At 36.3% G+C, this 20197-nt stretch overlaps 1 protein-coding gene across 2 annotated transcripts in view; it reads right to left on the reverse strand.

The window, feature by feature from the left end:
* Positions 1-20197, reverse strand: part of LOC140744765 (uncharacterized) — an 81618-nt gene that overhangs the window by 37392 nt on the left and 24029 nt on the right. For both annotated transcript variants that reach the window (XM_073076417.1, XM_073076418.1), the window contains one exon: positions 13099-13386. In XM_073076417.1, the coding sequence (XP_072932518.1) occupies positions 13099-13287 (189 nt within the window). In that variant the 5' untranslated portion in view covers positions 13288-13386. The remainder of the gene's footprint in view (positions 1-13098; positions 13387-20197) is intronic.

Genomic DNA, 20197 nt, shown 5'->3' on the forward strand with positions numbered 1-20197 from the left:
TAGGTATCGAACGAACAATTTGGTGACCATTGGTGATCATTCAGTAAATAAAAAAGTTTTGTAAACTCTCCAACAACTGGTCGGTTCAGAAAATTATATTTTGTATAGGGGTCGGGCGTGTGGTATTGTCACATGTGAGCTCTGTTAGGTGCGTGTTTGTTTACTCCGAGGCATATGTGGGCTTTATTCCGCGAACATTTTACGTTATAAAGAATTTTTAACTTTGCAAAAGTGTATGTAGAAATACTGACGGATAAATGGAACACCTGAAAAACACTGAACACAAGTGATCCTTGTCGCTAATTGAAATATGGACATAATATAACTTATGGGCCAAACATGTGTCACTACCCTTGAAGAAGCCCGTTTTTAATAATCAATCTATCCAATGTTTTGCTTATCAAAATTTGACATTTAACTATTTCTACTTACGAGCAATTGTCAAATTTCGGAGCAAGTCGGAGCTTCTGGAAAATTCTCTTCTTGTATGTAAATGTACCATAAGATGTAGGTTTTTGTTATTACAAAAAATCATACCACATAGATATACCAAGTTATTTTACCCTTGAAGGTTTCGCATAACAACGAAATCATTCAATATGCAGGTAAAAATAACAGTGCATTTCAGAACCACAAATAAAAAGGATAAAGCCGACGATTAGATACGATTACTTTCCCGATCCTTTCGCCACCATTTTAGAATTATTTTCAAACCAAGTACAACTCGGGACGAACCGCACTGAAAACTCGGCTTTTCAACAAACGCTTTTTGTTCAACCCCAACATGTTTTGTACCACTCTTTTGAGGCTCTTTTTAACAAACACTTCGTGCTGAGCTCAGTGGGATATGTTTAACAAAAAGTTCATGCGACTAAAGCGAGGTGGGTTTACTGAATTATAAAACTGGTACATTGTCACGGTGTTTGTTTTGTTTTGAGTTTTTTGTGTGTATTTGTTTTTAGTGTTTGAGTTTTGTGTGGACACTGAGGAAAGGCCGTAATTTCGCTGTTTACCTTGTACAGTAAGTGGTAAGCAGCTCTTAGTATTTCAACTCAGTGGCAAGACTGCCACACCTATTTCTGTTTAATAACATCTCTTCAACGTTATTACATTCCGGTTTAGAAGGCATTGTAATAGGCCATACTTATCCGAGGTATTCCAACTTATCTATGTCTGACCTCAGATATTACTCTAATCTTGTCTAGGATTGATTTGAAATATCCAAGTGTGGCAGTCACCACGTCGAAAAGCAAAGAATTATTTTTAAATGTCCAAGTTTAACTCAGGAAGAACCGCAGTGAAAACGTGCCTGGCTTTTCAACAAACGCTTTTTATTCCACCCGAACATGTTTTGTACCACTCTTTTGAAGCTCTTTTTAACAAACACTTCGTGCCGAGCTCAGTGGGATATGTTTAACAAAAAGTTCATGCCACTAAAGCGGGGTGGGTGTACCGAATTATAAAACTGGTACATTGTCACGGTGCTTGTATTGTTTTCAGTTTTGTGTATATTTAGTTTTGTGTTTGAATTTTGAGTGGACACTAAGGACGTGTCGTGTTTTCCCGTTCGCTTTGTATATTATGAAGGTGTAAAACTTTTAGTGGTTCAACTCCGGAGGTATACATATATATTTTTAGCTAATACCATCATCGTTTCCACTTTGAAGGGCATGGTAAGGGAGACGAACTTATCCGAGACGTCGCATGTCTTCAGGCGTAGCAACGTGTCTATGGCCGACCTCACATAAGTCTCTAATTTTATTGGGAATGATTACAGATGTCCATGGATTGTTGGTTTGCTACTTCATTATTATAAAAAAAAATGTATCAGGTGTATTCTAGCGCCGCGCTAGGGCGTTAGCGCTAGGAGTAAATCCTGACGCCGCCGAGTTGTATTGTACTGAGTTACTAGTAAGCAGTCACACAGAGCGCGTACGCCTACGCGCGTACTCGTGTGCCCGCGCGTAATTTTTCTCATACAATGACGCTTGTACGCAAATCTGTAAAAAGTACAACGCCCGGCGACAAGAACGCCGAGCGCCGTATGACAAGCGTACGAGTACGCGTACTCTGTGGGACCGCTCAGTAATAACCCAGTACAACACAACTAGACGCTAGAGCGTGACGTCAGGATTTTCTTCTAGCGCTAACGCCTAGCGCGGCGCTAAAATGCGGCGCTAATTATGTAATTTTAATTTTGATGATTCCTGTATGACATATATTTGACTTTCCATGTAATAATGAACAAGATACATAAATTTTGCACGCCCAATGTGGTAGAACATAAGACAATTGTTATAGATTTAAGATCCTTGTAAAATACTATGTTCTTGCATAGATAAATGATTTGATTTGATTTGATTAAAATACGCGTTCTGTTTGGCGGGGCCTTTAGTGATTCAACTCCGGTGGCATCAGACTGCTCTACCCATTTCTGCCTAATAATATCGATGTCAAACACTGCTTTCTTCTATTAGGAATACCCTAAAAAAGTTATGAGACTAAAACGAGAGGTGGGCATACCGCATTATAAAGCTGGGGTAAACTGTGGTATTGTCACAGTGTTCGTATTGTTTCGAGTTGTTTTTCTGTTTGAGTTTTGAGTGGGCAATGAGGACGTGTCGTATTTTCCTGTTTGCATTGTAAATGAAGGTGGTAAAACTCTTAGTGATTTATAACCACTACATGGCCGTATTTCACTCAGCCTAATATCAGCAGTATCAATCATACATTTTCATTACTTTTGTATGCAGTTTAGAAATAAACACAGAGGTTACGTAAAAGTGTGCAAAAAGATTTTTTTCTTTTTACCAACGCACCTTAGCAATATGTTATTCTTGGAATGTACATTATTTAATTTTGGCAAAAAAATGTATGTTCAGACTTTCTCTTTTACATAGTACTCAGTTTATCTCATGAAAATGGCTGAATTTTAAATTACTATACAGAAATAATAGAAACATATAAATCGCTACGCTATCATTTCAAGTCTCTCTAGCTAGGCACAGGCTATAATTTTCTAGCCGCATTCGAAGTAGAATTTGTGGTCCTCAGTAGAGAAATTGCAGCGTAGCTTCAGGTAATGTTGGTAATACCTGAACAAATGGCTTTCCTAAAATCCTAAATAAATTGCGTTTATAGCCAAATCCATCAACGATGTGCCAATAAATAAGAATCTAGAAGCTTGGACCTGCCCATTTATTGTAGACCGAGATATTGAATACGTAGCATCTATATAAATTGTGATAATAAAATTGGTTTCCAAAACGGATTCTTTGTGTGTTTTTCGATTGCATGATTGTTTTCGTCATAAACCCTTCATATTTTATTATGAATTGACAGCACAGTCAATTCGGATTAAAACATTTATTGAAACAAGTTACGCCGCTCTTTGTTCTGGGTATGTGTGGCATGCGCTGCTGTTTTCTTGTTTGAATGATAGGGTTAGAGCAATTGTCCCTGTAGTTTCGGGACCAGAATAGGGCTACGGTATCCCCTGCCTGTCGTAAGATGTGACTAAAAGGGGGCTTCCGGTGTTGCAGGTGGCAAGAGTAGGAGCTCGAACCGCCCAGCCAGCGGCCCCGGGTAGGACGGCGGTATGTGTAGTCACATACCGTCGTACTCACCAGACGGTGTGGCGAGCGCCAAGCTCACCTGGGCGGAGCCCGACGGGGCAACGCACTAAGAGGGCTCCGGTTGCGTTCTTTTGGAGATCCCGGAGCCCTCTACGCAGCGCCGAGGACGGCCACCGGGGGGGTTTTAGTGCGGTAAGAATCCCACATAACCCTACGTCGCTCCCACGACACCGGGTACCTTTTGAAGGGTTCCCCCTCGTAAACAAAAAGAGTTAGAGCAATACGCTTGCTTAAAGCTTAGTCCTTAGGAATAAAGACTCAACTGTGACCGACTGAAGCTAGAATTTCTGTCCTTTTTGGGATTAATTACAAATGTCAGTGACCACTTACCATCAGATAGAATTCATTCTCGTTTACTACAGTTTTGATCTACCAAATAGGTCACTTTTAATAAAATGTGTTGTTTAAACCACTTCGTATTTAATCAGATATGTTGTTTCATAAATTGAAACAAACTCCATTAGTTCCCTTGCCAAAGATACAGTAATGTGGCAAATGGGTCTTTTCATGTTAAGCACTGAAGTTAACTTTGTGATGTAATTGCGGAGCGGAATAGGCAGTTAAGCTTGTCGCTTGGTTAAGTGCCAATATCTGGTTTAAGAGCAGTTACGTTAAATGTATAGTTTCATTTACCAGGATTTAACTGCAGCGTTGTTAAGTGCTGACGTTAATTTCAGATGTGGATAATATACAATTTAAACAGTAAAGGAGATATACGAAGCATGTTAACTTAAGTCGTAAAGAGAAACAAGGCATCTATACCGAACTCAACCAGAACTTAAATCCTATGTTGAGTGGATTATGGACATAAACACTGGTCACTTTCTGTTAAGTGACCTACGTGATGATGATACCTATTATCATAGGTATGAATAAGTAGAAATCAAATAACTTTCATGCTATCCATACATTTTTAAAACCAGCACACAGTAGATTAATATCACTGCTATAAGGCATGTACGGTGGAAGGGTATACCGCCTGAGTTACAAATGAAGCGGGAATCTTAGTCTTCAGAAATAGAAACCGCACCCGAAACAAAAAGTGATAGGCAGAAATGCTTCGCGCTTGATGGGTAGTACTTCCTTGGACAAATTGGTTCTACCACGTTTAAAAAAAATATTGATTTTTTAAAAAGATATCTGAAACTTTATTCAAGAAATTCAGGTATAACATAAATTTAGGAATTCCTCTTTGAAGGCCTTAAATATAAGCGTGTTTCAAAGCTTATTACTTCATAAATAGTCACCAAAGCGACCCGATCAGCTATAAATAGGAAATTCTGGGAACATAATCCGTTGTGACTTGAACGTTTATTATTACGAAAATTGTTATTGGCATTTTGAGGCGAATAAGTGAATTTTGAGGCGAAATAACTTTGAGAAAGTCGACAAAATTACATTCCACTGTGTACTCACAATATTTGCAACAGAATTTCATTAAGTTACCAAAATTTGATCGTCTTTTGTTATGGCATTATCTGTGAACTATGAAAAATGTTTTGTTTGCGTATGTTGATATTTTAGGGCAAAATCGATATAGTTTATAAAAATGTCAACCATCCTTACCAAATTTTACCAACATCGTGCTAAATGACATGGGATATGGCAATTGTTACGAAATTAAAGAATCTTATGGTCACCAAAAGAAAAAAAAAGATCGTACAAAATGGTTATTTCTGAATACAATGCATAATATTCCGCTAGTAATATAATATTAGGAGTATTCTGATTCGGCGACAATTGGTGCAATTTAATTTCTACCTGGAAACGTATGGCTACTAGATTTTTTTTTTTTTGTTGACGAGGGGGAAACCTTCAAAAGGTACCCGATGCCTTGGGAGCGACACAGGGTTATGTGGGACTCTTACCGCACTAAAACCCCCCCGATGGCCGTCCTCAGCGCTGCGTAGAGGACTCCGGGATCTCCAAAGGAACGCAACCGAAGTCCTCTTAGCGCATTGCCCCGTCGGGCTCCGCCCAGGTGAGCTTATCGCTCACCGCACCGTCTGGTGCGTACGACGGTATGCGACCACACATACCGCCGTCCTTCCCGGGGCCGTTGGCTGGGCGGTTCGAGCTCCCACTCTTGCCGCCCACAACCCCAGAAGCCCCCTTTTAGTCGCCTCTTACGACAGGCAGGGGATACCGTAGCCCTATTTTTGTCCCGGAACTACAGGGATAAAGCCGTTGCCCTAACAGATACACTAATAATGACAAGGTTCTAATATCTTGCTTCAAATTATTAAATAATAAAATATTTTTACTTGATCCTCAATATCTTTTATAACAAAAATTCCCAATAACCAAAGTAAATAAAGTCTGTGGTTCTTCCATAATTCATACTGCGAAAGTTTGTGAAATCTATTAATCCGAACTTAATCAGTGTGCTGGAGTACGGCCTGGATATTTTTTGTCCTGAGAGAAAAACGAGTTGATGATAAATTTTGTAGCCCAGCAATATTTCAATAGTGCTCATAGCTACATTTATTTTATCGTCATAAATACAATTAAACTATAGTTGCCAATAATATCACGAACAACAAGTTTTATGGCCAATTCACCAGCACCTTAAGCTTTAAATTTTCTATTTAAAGTACTTACTTTCTTCTTTGTTCGTTCTTCGATCTTCTTTTTTCACTTTTATCTTTCTTTATTGATTCGTTCAAAAGCTTTCTTAGAATTTTATTCTTTCCTTTCCCTACTTTCGGTTAACTTCCGCAGTTGTTATTAATTGAAGTTCCATTTCACTTCCATTTATTCCTTCTTTGGAATTTTGTTCCAGAGAGCGGAATAAAAGGTGATAAATATCTTCGCTTCGTGTCAAGTACATTATTTAACAGAGCGATTTAAATCGTGAGATAGGTCGAGTAAAAAATTAAGAATTAATTTTTATTTTCGTGCATGCATTAAATTAATTTTGATGTAGGTAAACTCTACATAGAACGCATAACATAACGGTTAATGTCGAAAAAGGCCGAAAGGTTGTTGATAAGATTTTCTGATGAAATAGAACTATTACTAATGACTTAATTCACGTAGCATAAAGTCAAGACAAGTATAAGAAAATGAAACACTAAATATGTTTACTTTTTGTAAACATGTAAATGATAAAAATGGAACCCTCAATTGATCTATACTATTCAATACACGGTATAGTAGAGATCAATTAACATTTTGTTTAAATTTACATTTACTCGTATTTGCCAATTAATGAAGATTATTGATGGTTCAAATTGATAGAGTAAGCTAAGCTATTTCTGGTCATATATTTAATGCATGTACGGAAATGTGGAGATTGACAAAGCTTAAGATACAATAGACATTGATGACAATGGGAGACTTAGTGCTCTGTGACATGTGGTAGAAAGACAGTTTCATAATGGACGAGTGACTATTGGACAATGAAGGAATAATGGCAATGGAAAACCTTGAATATACATGGAAATTAATTTTAACTGGGCGTGGATGGTCAAATCCAAACTTACAAGTAATATCAAAAATGCTTAAAAGAGTCATAGAAGAAATTTTGATCAACGTCAAAAATATATGATGCCATCTAAAAAATAACTCGTTATAAAAAACGTGCAAGTCTCACAACTTAGTATTACTACCGTAAAAAGTTCTGAGATCCATGTATTATCAAGTCAATTAATTTATTAAGTCCCTGCTAAGGGACCTTCTGTCGTAAATTGTCATAATTAGTTAACCTAACAACATCTTATGAAACCATATCAATATTAAAAAGCCTTTTATGATTTAAATAAGTAGATTGACTTCGCAATACGTTATATCAATCATGTAAAACAAATCCAGTTCCAAAGGTGTTGTAGATTTTTCATAAAAGGGATTTAAAGCATGCAATATTTTCGAATTATAGAAGGCTTGCTTCGTTCGCCCTATTAATTACACGAAACGTAGTTTGTGTGCGCCTGCGATATCACAGTAAAACCCAAAGGTTGCCTGGAAGAAAATGGCCGTCTTTCTGTGATGGACGGGAAGCGCGGAAGCCGCGGCGAGGGCAATCCACCTCCACTGGCCACGGTTGTGTTTTTTAGTGTTCTATCGTTATAGCAATTTCAAGCAATTTAGTCTAAATTTGAAGTTTCCATGTCTGCTAGAAGTACCTGGTTCAAATTGAATGAAATTTGAAATATACCGTTTTTGTGCAATGCTTGCATAGTTCCTTAAAAATTAAGCTTTTAGCTTTACCCAGAACGAAGTTGGAGGGGGTCGAAAATAGCCTGAATTGCTTCGAGAAAAGAATGCTACGGCCGTGCCGCTTTTTTTTTTTTTGTTCTAATTGCGGAGGCACTGCCGTGTCTCCAGATTATTATATTTTAAAGTAATCTACATATTTATAAAGTAATACATCGCGACATCCCATAATTTCGCTTACAAGGATGTAATTGTGGAAAATAATGGTATATAACAAAGTAAAAGAAAAGGCGATTTTTCTCAAAATACTATTTACCTCTCAACATGCATGGGAATGTAGGAAACATAAATTAGACTAATTGTTTTCTAGCCAATTTTTCGATATATTTCTCATTATTTTCTAAACGTAAGTGGGTGTTAGGATTCATGACTGACAGGGTTGTCCATACATTCAGGGAAACATACACTACTAAAAGTATTCGCAATATTTTCGGTCATAGGCCAAAAAGTTTTATAAAAGATAAGTTAAAAATTTTATCGCCTGTTTCTATAAAATATTCAAGACTTATTTAAAGCAGTCGAAGTGAAAACTCGACTTCGAACCTCATTCTCAAGTAGCGATGAATAGACAATCGACAAAACTATTGCCAGTTCATTTTGCTCGCTACTGAATAATAGAAATTATTATTGAAGTATTTATACGCATACCAGATGCCGTACCGTAATTAATCATTGGTGACTTCAAGTGACCTTTCTATATTATTTAAACTTGATTACTTTTTATGCAAATTACACAATACATATTAATTACACCCATGCCCATATACAATATTAATTACACCCATGTTATATTTCTCCTAGATATACAATAAATGAATGCTAAGGCAGATTCATCTTGATAAGTTGCTGCCAATGAATTCCCCGTGTTTTTAGATTACTGAACGCCCTCATCTTTAGGTACTTTCTCGTTGATTAAAAAAATGATTTACTTCAAAATCTCTACTATTTTTATACATTCATATCTTTTATGACATTCTTAATGTATTTTACTTATTACATCGTTTATTAGTCATTACTTAATTATTTTATTACTAAATTTTAAAGATAAAATATGCGAAATACAGTATGTGTGTTCTAAATACAACTTGCAGTAGATAGAGGTTCAAAACGACCGTTAAATATTATTTTCTATAAAAATTAAATATTTCACACTAATTTACATACACTATACATAGTTCTCTATATGACTTGTAATATAAATATATTCCATTTGTGTATATTTTTATTCCTAGTATATGTTTATTATTATTGAATGTATAAATACCGTCCTGCATATTTTCTGTTTTACCCAAAGGTTGAGTGGTACAGAATGCTTCTAGCATTAAGTCCGCCTTTTATACCAATTTTTGTGGTATAATAAAGTTCTAAATAAATAAATAAATAAGAGAGATGTTTCTTAATGAGATGTATATTTACAACTTTTAATTATTTGTCATCATTGAAAGAGTAATTTTAGTTCGCAGAACTTATTTACAGAATTATGAGAGTGTCTTTAAATAACATCACCATGTTGGCGTAGAAAAATTTTCGACAATTTCGGTTCCTGTAGCACTACCATGAGTTCACAAAAGTATTACTCGCTAGCGACTGCGTAAAATAAATGTATGAAAAATTGTACAGCGCCTCTGGTGGTTACTCGTAGAACTAAATTCCGTAGTGTGAGCCACTCGTAACGTAAAAAACCTATCGAAATCAAATCGCTAGCGATTGTCATTATGATCTATTGCCATACAAATTCGGTCCCATGAGTCATTAATTTGACAGACGTCAAGAAATACCGTAACGATAGTAGTTATGTTATTCACTAGCAAAATGACAATAGTTTTCTATTTACAATTTCTATAGTGGCGTTTCTATGCCAACTCATGGTAGTGCTACTGGTATGTAATTAAAACTTCATTATTAGTGACGTTAATGGCGTCAGTTTAGCTTTTCATTAATTATAGTCGAGTTTATATTCAAAAAGTTTTTAAAAGCTAATAAAATTTCAATATCCCAATCTCAATATGCAGGCAGCTTACCAATAATATAAATTACTTTCTTATTTTATTTTAAGCTGTTTTGACTTTTTTTTATAATATAGGAGTAGCAGACGAGCACGCAGTCCACCTCATGGGTAAGTGGCTACTGCCGCCTATGGACATATGTAATCAACCCCAGATAGGATTAGATATTTCTACCGGAGGTCGGCCACAGATGCGCCGCTACCCCTGAGGACCAAGGTGGAACGCCTCTGAATAGTATATCTCCCATACCATACTCTTCAAACCAGAACACAGCAGCGTTTAACACTGCTTTTATGAGGCAGAAATAGGTGTGGCAGTGGTGCCGCCGGAGTCGAACAACAAAGGGTTGTGGTATGTAGTGGTGTAGCGGTAGTGCCTACGGAATAAAACCACAGTGGGTTATACCAGATTTTCGCAGCATTTTTTTCCTTTCCTTGCACTAATACAATTCAGACAAGGCTGATAATTTCAATCAGTGTTTCAAATTATTTGCAGTGGACCCAGGATATTACTGTTCTATCATAACAACGCCGTGATAGATTTAGTTTTAGCCGTCGGGGCTCACTAATTGGGTCATTTACCTATGTGACCTAATTAATTCAGTTTATATGTAGCCAGTTTAAATTGAAATAAACGCAGAGTCGTCCGGAGTGTGTAGGTCGTAACTGACAAGTTAACTAAGTTAGCGACTGTTAATAATCAATCTATCCAAAAATTAGCTGCCAAAGATCTTAATTTAATTAACGCCTTCTACACTCACAGCCCTACACTACGATTCCCTGTATCGTGGGTGCTATGTACACACACAGAGACAAATACACAAACACCCAGACCCAGAAACAGAAATCTAAATTCATCATTTAGAAATCTGTCTGGCCGGGGATCGAACCCGGGACCCTCTGCGCGTCAGACCGGCATGGTGACCGTTCCGCCACGCGGGTCGTCAAATTTATTACTCTACTAATTATTGTACTAGGCAGAAAATATCTTATTTTTATCGCCGAAAGCACCACGGCTAAATCTAGGCTCAAAATGGCTCAAATACCTGTGGTAATTTCTTTGATATCCATGTCATAAAATACATAGCATACTGGGGTTGATTACAGATGTCCATGGGCGGCAGTAGCCACTTACCATCAGATGGACTGCATGCTCGTCTGCTCCTATATTATAAAAAAACCTACCAGCAACGCTAAGCACTGCTGTGTTTGATTTTAAAAAGTGTGGTAAAAAGACATGGATATAATACGAGGCATTCCAAAGTAGTCGCTAGGGATAACAGCGCATCTATTATCTGCGGTTCATATCAGATGTTCATGGGCGGCAGTAGCCACTTACAGGTGGACTGCAAGCTCGTCTGCTACTCCTATATTATAAAAAAAAATGGGCGGCATTTACCACTTTCCGTTAAGCGGACTGTAAGTGTATCATGCGTTCTCCGGTTGTGGAGGAAGATTCAGTAGTATGCAAAAAGACTTGTACCCAATTAAGTATTAAAGTTTGTTGAAACCTAATTCAGCAGGAATATATCAATGTTCGTTTGAATGAACCCCCAATTAATGCCACAACAACAAAATTTAAACGCCATTCATGTAGACAAAGCCTGATTACTCAACAATTATTTTTGTATTGTGGTATTTTATTGTATTGTATTGTACAGCAAACAATAATCCACGCTCATTGGAAATTATTTCACGCTGAATTGAACGCACGCTGATTGCATTTGCATTGGAGTCGCAATAAAATTTGTATTGATTTTCAATAAGGACTTGTACTACTGCTTGAGCGAACGATTCGCGAATAATGAGATTAATTTATCTAAGCGTCCTTTTGCTCTTAAATGTCAAGTGCCATCCTTGAACTGGAGGTTTTATAATAATCAGCTCTATAATGTTTTTCTCGGCGGATTTGCTATCCATGTATTGGAAAATAATATTTTTTTTGGACCCAATTGTATGTGTAGGAGAAAATTGATACTATTGAAGTCCGATATTTAGGACAAAAATATTTCAAAGAAAAGACAAAGTAAGTCTCAAAATAATTATACATAATAAGAACAGAAATGTCTATTAGTTTGTCTAAATGGTAAGATTGATATTTCGATAATTAAAAAAGAACAATTTGGCCAAAGCCTTTCATAAAAATGTTTATTATTATTAATAATTATTTATCTGATAAGGAAGCTAGTATTTTATAATTTCAATATGTTGAATAGATTTATTTACAACATTTTCGATACATAAGCGATATTTTATATCACTTATCGCATAATCGCTTACAGTGAGACAGACGCGATACTGGAATGAATTGCGGAGGTAACTCATTTCATCCGCTAATGAGTACACGGTTGAGAGCTCGCGAAATGTGTTGCAGATTGTTGCAACCCCTGAAATATATAGTTATAGTTTGGATAACTGATTTACGATTTACGACCGCCTGGTTTTTGCTAAAACAAAAGAATATCTAACAGACTGATCATTCTATATTTTAGCTAACTAGACGGATCATTCCCACTAGTTCAACCGTTAAACCAGTGAGACTTTTTCCCACTATTGCAACCATATTAAGGTCCAATATCTGGGTAAGCGTCTTCCCATAACTAAGACGGCTCTGAGAATCCATCACGCTACTCGCATGCAACCTGTATTTAATGATTTTCAATCTACTACGAGCTATGATAATAATTGGTACCGATGTCACGTTGTGTTCTCCAAAGGGAGGAAGTGCGTACATGGCTATGTACGCACTTCCTAGTACTAGTGGCTACTAGTGATCGCCCATCTATCCTGAATACTCCCGACGACGCTCAACTTGTGGATCGGTTACAATCTACATAATTCTTCAGGCTATACGAACCTTTGCCCCTGTAGTACCGGGACCAGAATAGGGCTACGGTATCCTCTGCCTGTCACTCCCACGGCGTCGGGTACCTTTTGAAGATTTCCCCCTCGTCAACAAAAAAAATATGCTATATGAACTTTAGGAATAGTGCTTTAAGTACAACAGTAGCCCATTGTTTTTTTTTAGGATATATCTCTCGTCGCTACCTAATACAAATCTAGCTGTTTGTATCACTGATAACTTCTTCGTTTTCTTCTGATTACTTTTTAAATGGCATATAAAATTTAAAAAAACGTGAAAATACAACCGTAATAAGCACAAGTAGAAAATAAATAAATGCTTATTATTATATGTATTTAGAAGAAAGTGTTAAATCTTAATTATGTATTCAAAAAACTCACCAGATAATGCGTCTGTACAACCACCGCCCTAAAAACTATGGAAGCGTCTTGTACTCTCGTTTCTAGCGGCTTCCCAGCGAACTTAGGACACTGACTGTCACACACTATTGTCTGACACAAGAACAGAGCGACCACTAACAGATCCCGGTTGTACACTCTGCCCATGATTGAGCAAAGTCGCCACGCCATTTTGACTATAACCACTTCAAGTCACATTTTCCCGTAGATTCAACATCTCAGAGAAATCTTCGCCCGTCTCTTCCTATGCCGTTTCCTGCTTTGCATTCTCTGGAACAAAAAACATCGGTTATTCTGTGGCAACAAATTAGGGCAATTACGTTTCTTTCGAGTTACTAATGATCGTAGTACGTTTGATGTTAATCTCAAAGGAATTAAGGAAATACTCGTACTTCTAAATTATTTTTATATACATACGCTGTTGGTATTTTCTGTTTGAATATTTAATGCAATTTGATTAACCGTATCATATGGAGTTAGTTACAGATGTCCTACATAAATATACTATAAATATAAACACGATAAGCCATAAAGCGGATTAAAAGAGGAATCACTGTTAACACAATATAGTCCCACTGTCGGGCACGGGTCTCCTATCAATGGAGGAGGCTTAAGCCTTTGTCCATTACGCTGGTCAAATGCGAATTGGGATATTTCACTCGCCCATGAGAACATACTTTTTTAGATACAAAAGAGAAATGAATATTGAAAATAACGTTGTCAGGTTAGAAATGAAATGTCAGCAAATAAACACACTAGCTAGGTACATAAAAATCAGAAAAGGTCTACGATTTGAACCAAAAGAATTGTTTTATCACAGCTATTCTAAGGGTACGTGTAAACTGAGACCTAATAATGAAATAAATTGCGGTGCCTATTTAGGTACGTGCGGTTCCTCACGCCTTTCATGCCCATCGGATATTGAATTAGTGTACAAAAACACAAAATTTACAAGTTTCAAATAACGTGTGATGTAATCAGCCTCCATCCTTGGAAATATTAGTAAAACAATTGAGAAAATATGCTTGTTTTTATGGCCACTCTTATATCAATCTTCATTTATTTTGGTAGGCACGGATCGCATGGGATTCATAAATAATTAATCAGTAGGTATGCAGTGGTTTTCCAAAATATTAAAACTTCCAAACGCCACGCCTGGAAAGAACCCTGAACCACGACTAAACCTAGTATCTTAGAAATATTTTCCGTAAAATATTAGTAGTAGTAATATTAAATATTATTAACAGTATTATCATTCCTTATTTTAAAATCATAGCATCAGAATTACTTTAATAAAATATAAGCCCTATCAAAATATATCCATTAACCTTAGGTTATTAGTTGGCACTCGGTAATGACCGAATCGACATACGAACTTCAGAGTACTAAGTAAAGTCACATCCATTAGACCTTACTCTACACTAAATATATCATAACATGACATACTCACGAATTACATAATGTTTTGACGAGTGTCTCACCACAAGCGAATAAGCGATAGATTTTTAAACGATGTTTGAAGTTCTTTATAGCTTAATACGTATTTATTGGTGTTGTGTATATGGACTTTATGAAAGCATGTCAAAATGCTAAAGCAGTGATAGGCTAATGGTTAAGAAACTCGGCCTCTCGAACGAGGGGTCCGAGGTTCAAATCCTAGGCCTCTGATTTTTCAAAGTTATGTGCGTATTAGAAATTAATTATCACTTGCTTAAAACGGTGAAGGAAAACATCGTGAGGAAACCTGCATACCTGAGAGATTTCTATAAAAAAATCTCAAAGGTATGTGAAGTCTACCAATACGCACTTGGCCAGCGCGGTGGACTATGGCCTAATCCTTCTCATTCTGAGAGGAGACCCGTGCCCAGCAGTGGGATAATAATGAGTTGATGACGCGGAGGCATAATTCACCTCCATACTGTCTCAGTCTTATAATGAATGATATCATAATCCTCGACGCTATTCAGCAGCGCGTTGATCCGCACGCATTTACAAACAACTCAATTATATAGGAGGACATACTCGTATATTATTTTTCTTTGACTTAAAAGTTTCCGGGATTTGAATTGCAGGATCGCTTTTAAATAAAAATAGTTATATGGAGAGTTTAGTACTTCATATTACTTTTGTAAAAAAAAAAAAAAATGAGTATTTTATTCACAATAGGTCTGTGATTTTATTTAAATCGTTTAGTCATAAATTTTGCTATTTTTCTACTCTCACAGTTGAAACATCTCTGATAAACTGTGATCTGAATAAAACATGTTTCTATAATATTATTCTCTCTTTAGGTACTAGCTTCTCGTTACTCGCTCACAGTCGTGCCGGTTACTCCTACGCCTATGAGCTATGACTAATATATCATAATAATATTTAGTAAGCCTCCCAGAAGATTATATATACTTCCACATTTATTCGCTTTCATATGTTAGATTAGGTTCTTTGATAATATTTGATGAGTATCAAGTATCTTCCTTCTTTATGTAAGCCCTTATTAAACGATACTTCCTTGTTTTTACCACGTTCTTATTAAAGGCCCTTTTGATCTTGTCTGTTTGAATGGAATTTTGTAATAGAACTGATATTAAATTTCTGATATTCTACATACTTAAAAGTCGTAAAAAGTTGAACATTCGTTTCTCATATTCGGATTAAAAGACAGAAAAATCTTGACTTTCTTAAAAAAATGATTGTTTTACGTCTAAAATATATCAAATACTTTTTCTCAGTTACATATACATGAAAAACTTATGAAGAATTCCTTATTCCTTACAAATTGTCATAAAAATACCCAAAGGAATCTCAATATTAATTTGCAAGATTAGTCGGGAATCGAACTTGGAACCCAAAGCAAGGCAAACCTTGATCATGGCATCAAATGTAACCACAAACAAAAGATTACCACAACATAACACAAAGACTAAAGTCCGTCATATGCACAGTATGCTCTACTTCACAAGGGACGTAAATAGAGCATAGTTAATGTGATTACTCAGTAATCCATCAAGCAGAGCCTACTTAAGTCTCACATCGTGTTAGATTAGCCCCAAAACATCTGGGAGATTGTGATAAGGTTAAATACTGCTTGTAGTAATATAATTATTAACTTTTAATGAGCAATACCTCGTATATTATAATACTCGTACATATCATTAGTATCCTCTCTTAAAAACGCTGTAATGATTTGATTTTAATGGCATATTTCTTATTTAGGTAATTTTGCCTACCAAGTTTAATAATAAAATAGTACATTACAATACGAGGACGAACAATTTTTTTCTGACAAGTGTGAGTTTGCAGGCCGAGCCGCAGGCGAGGACTGCAATCACACGAGTCAGAAAAACATTTTTCGTCCGCGTGTTGTATAAAATTTTATATTACGGGGTCGGAAATGGGGGTTTTGCGCACGCGAAGCGTGCGTAAAACGTCAATTTACGCACGCCGTGATATAAAATATATTTTTTTCATCATATTATCATTTTTTATAATACGCTCTTTAAAACTTCCTCTTATAAAATATCAAAAAAAAAATTTACACACAAACATATGTAAATTGTAAATTTCCCAATGTATCATACAATTTAACTAATAACAGGGCTAGATAATGACTACAGACTAAACACAATCTTCTTAAGTAATAACAATAATCTTTAGAAACTCAATAACTCTCTATAATATGATTTAGGTTAGAGTAAGTTAGGTTAATTTCAATGAGCAATATGAAACTCTAACCTAAAACTAACATACGCAAACATTTTAATTGCTCTTTATTCAGCATACGAGTTTATACGAAAATGTTTAAAACCTGCACAAAGGTATTGAAATACGAGAGCACTAGAACTAATTAACGTACGTAACTATTGAGCAAGTTTTTGCTAGCAACAGCGGATTTCAGTAATTATCCCGAGAACGTTTTAATGAAACTCACACGGTGTAGACAAAATTAAGGGATTTTCGTTATTTCAACGTCGATGAAATGATGAGATCCTTTTGGATACATTTTGCGAGAAATATTTTAAAGGTTATTTTGAAATATATATTTCAAACTGAGCTGTGTATTGAAAGAGATTAAATATAAAATGAATAAGGATTATGATATTCACGCATGTATTGAATATATTCGGATAAACCTATTGGATATATGCATAATTGCAGTACCAGTAGGGATTCTAAGCTTTTGGATATTTCTAGAAATGGGTGTTAATTGGAAACTAAAACCCTGTACAAACCTCTGTAAATCTGTTTATTCAGTCGAATATCAGTGAGTATCAAATAATTTGAATATTCCACTATTTTGTGCTGTTAGTCAAAGGAAAATAATTTTCGATGACATAATTATTATGATCAATATTTAACACCTAACAAGGGACATTTAGTTCCACTGTTGCACTTAACGATGTTATCCAAGAAGCGTTTAGCACCCTCGCTGCGCTCGGGCGCTAACTTCACGCCGTGCGAAAATAGGCTACTTTGGCCACGCGTATCGTAATGTACTATTCTAGGTAATAAATACAAAGGTTAAAATGAATGAAAAAAAGGCATACAAACGTTACTCGTACAAAACTTTTACTTTTAGCGCATATGCAAAAATTACTTAAACAGTTGCTAATTTATAAATCCACGCCATATTTATAACCACAATTACCATTTAACCTACATACAAGTTAAAAAACATAACGCCTGACATTCAATTATTCACTTCGTAATCGCCAAAATAAAACCTACGAGGCACGAACTCATCAGCAATCGGAAGGGTTGCGTGTCGGTCAAAACAAACGGGCGTGCTCATTAGGCCATTACACCCTCTATTGTGTTAGTGCATGAATAAAATATCGTACGAAGTTCAAATTTCATGGAATCGTGCCTCGATATCTCCCCTAGGTACAGTTAGCATCATTAGTCGGTTTTTATTAAAAGGTTTTAGTTAACTTGGTTTGTTAGTAGCATTGGCATGTATGTGAATGTCGAATCTAGCGAGTTAAATGTGACCCAATTTCCGATATCAGATTAAGCTAAAAGTTTAGACGACAATTTCTAACTATCTTAAATCCAATATGGCGGACATATGATGGCGGGTATATTATTTTTATGCACCCCATGATAACGGTACCAGATAAAAGGAGTTTTTGAGAAAAATATGAATATCAAATGACGTTACCATAAAGCTGTTTTATAAACTTTCTCTTTTAAATTATTTAATTTTTCCGTGGGAAAGGGTACTCCAACGGTTTGACGTTTTTTTTTTATAATATAGCAGTAGCAGACGAGCATGCAGTCCACCTGATGGAAAGTGTCTACTGCCGCCCATGGACATCTGTAATCAACCCCACATAGGATTAGATATTCCTACCTGAGGTCGGCCACAGATGCGCCGCTACTCCTGAGGACTAAGCTGGAACGCCTCGGAAAAGTATGTCTCCCTTACCACACCCTTAAAAACGGAACACAGCAGCGCCTAACATTGCTGTTATTAGGCAGAAATAGGTGTGGCGGTGGTGCCGTCGGAGTCGAACCACAAAGGGTTCTACCACCTTCAATAAAAGCGTAAGAAAACATCATCAAAAAGTATAGTTGTTCTTAAGATGGATGTTTTGCTGACCGTACCCGCATGTGATTTGTTACCCGTATAATTGCGTAGCCGACCCACGCGTTCATGCACGCTTCATGAAAGGTCAACCTTTGTTTTCAGTCCGAATATTGGCCCTCTAAAATAACTTCTAACGTGTACTTATTTATTTGGAGACCTTTTGACGTTGTATTCATCTGAAGTCCACAGCTTGACTTTAATATCACTTTAAAATTAATGGAACCACGACCACGACCACGGCCACGACTATATCTGTTTAAGAATAAAAGTGTTAAGTGCTGCTACGTTCCGATTTGAAGGGTGTGGCTTACCACAATCCAATCAATCTCTTAAGAGAGACATTCTTATTTGAGGCTATCCAACTTAATCCTTGTTACTTATTACCGGTTCAATTCTGTCATTTCCTACGACGTCTACGGAAAAAGTGGTGCTATTCAATGCCGAAATCAAACGGCACATTTATAATTTAAATATTGTAATATTTTTCATTATCATCAGCAGCCCATACGTATCGCATGTGTGACGCTCTGCAGTTTTGGGGCTTGGAAGATATTCCACTTCAATTGTCGATTACCGAAAGACGATACAGGATAGTGGGCAAACCGTATCCAATGTTTCCAAACCGGCCATAAGATCTCTAATAAGGTTCAACGACTGTTGCACTAACCAGGATCGAGTTTAGCATGCCCTCTGATGCATGGAAACGGTATGTTTAGTTACTATAGGTCACCCAGCCCCTAACGTTGCTTAACTTTGAAGATCAGATAACAAAGACACACCGCAGCGTGTCAGCCAAGTTTAAGGTGTACAAACCTCGAGGCTCACTTCAAGTATATTAATATGCATGATTTTAACAATATATTAATATTAATGCGCTATATTCCTTGATAGCGCAAACTTCTGTACTGTAGTATTATGATATCTTTGACGTCAAACGGTAACTTCGCTCATTTGTCCGCTTAGGTATAAGGGTTTCGAGACGAGGGTGCAGACGCTGGTTTCAAAGAGCTTTTGATATATTACAACATCTTACTCACGTCGTATAGAATGTACGCAGGAATAAATTATATTTTCCTTGATTTGCGAATTAGTAAGCGTTGTATTTAGAAATATGGTCAGTGTTCTTGATTTGTGTGAACTTGTATTTATGTGAACTAACTGTGATGTATTTATGATATTAAAATAACAAATGTATATGCTTATTTGTTTCAGATGGTGACAAGTACTTTATTGGCGTTTAAGGATGTCTTTAATTAATTCCAAACAAAGTTTTAAATGCCCATAAGGTTGGCCAAAAGCGTTGCTACCATGTAAGTACACATTCGAAAGCTTCGCTTAGGGATATTTTGTTTAGCCTTACGGTTAGCCCTTTTAACAAAAGTTCGAATAAAAAATAATTTCACATCTTTAGCCTATGCAGGTTGGAAATCAGTGAAATATTTTTTAAGGAAGTTGCATGCAAAATTTAAAATAATTATGAACTTTACATAGAAA

This window comes from Epargyreus clarus, unplaced genomic scaffold, assembly GCF_041222505.1.
Source record: "Epargyreus clarus isolate Ecla_fem2 unplaced genomic scaffold, WU_Ecla_fem_2.2 ptg000009l, whole genome shotgun sequence".
In the NCBI taxonomy this organism is placed as follows: domain Eukaryota; kingdom Metazoa; phylum Arthropoda; class Insecta; order Lepidoptera; family Hesperiidae; genus Epargyreus; species Epargyreus clarus.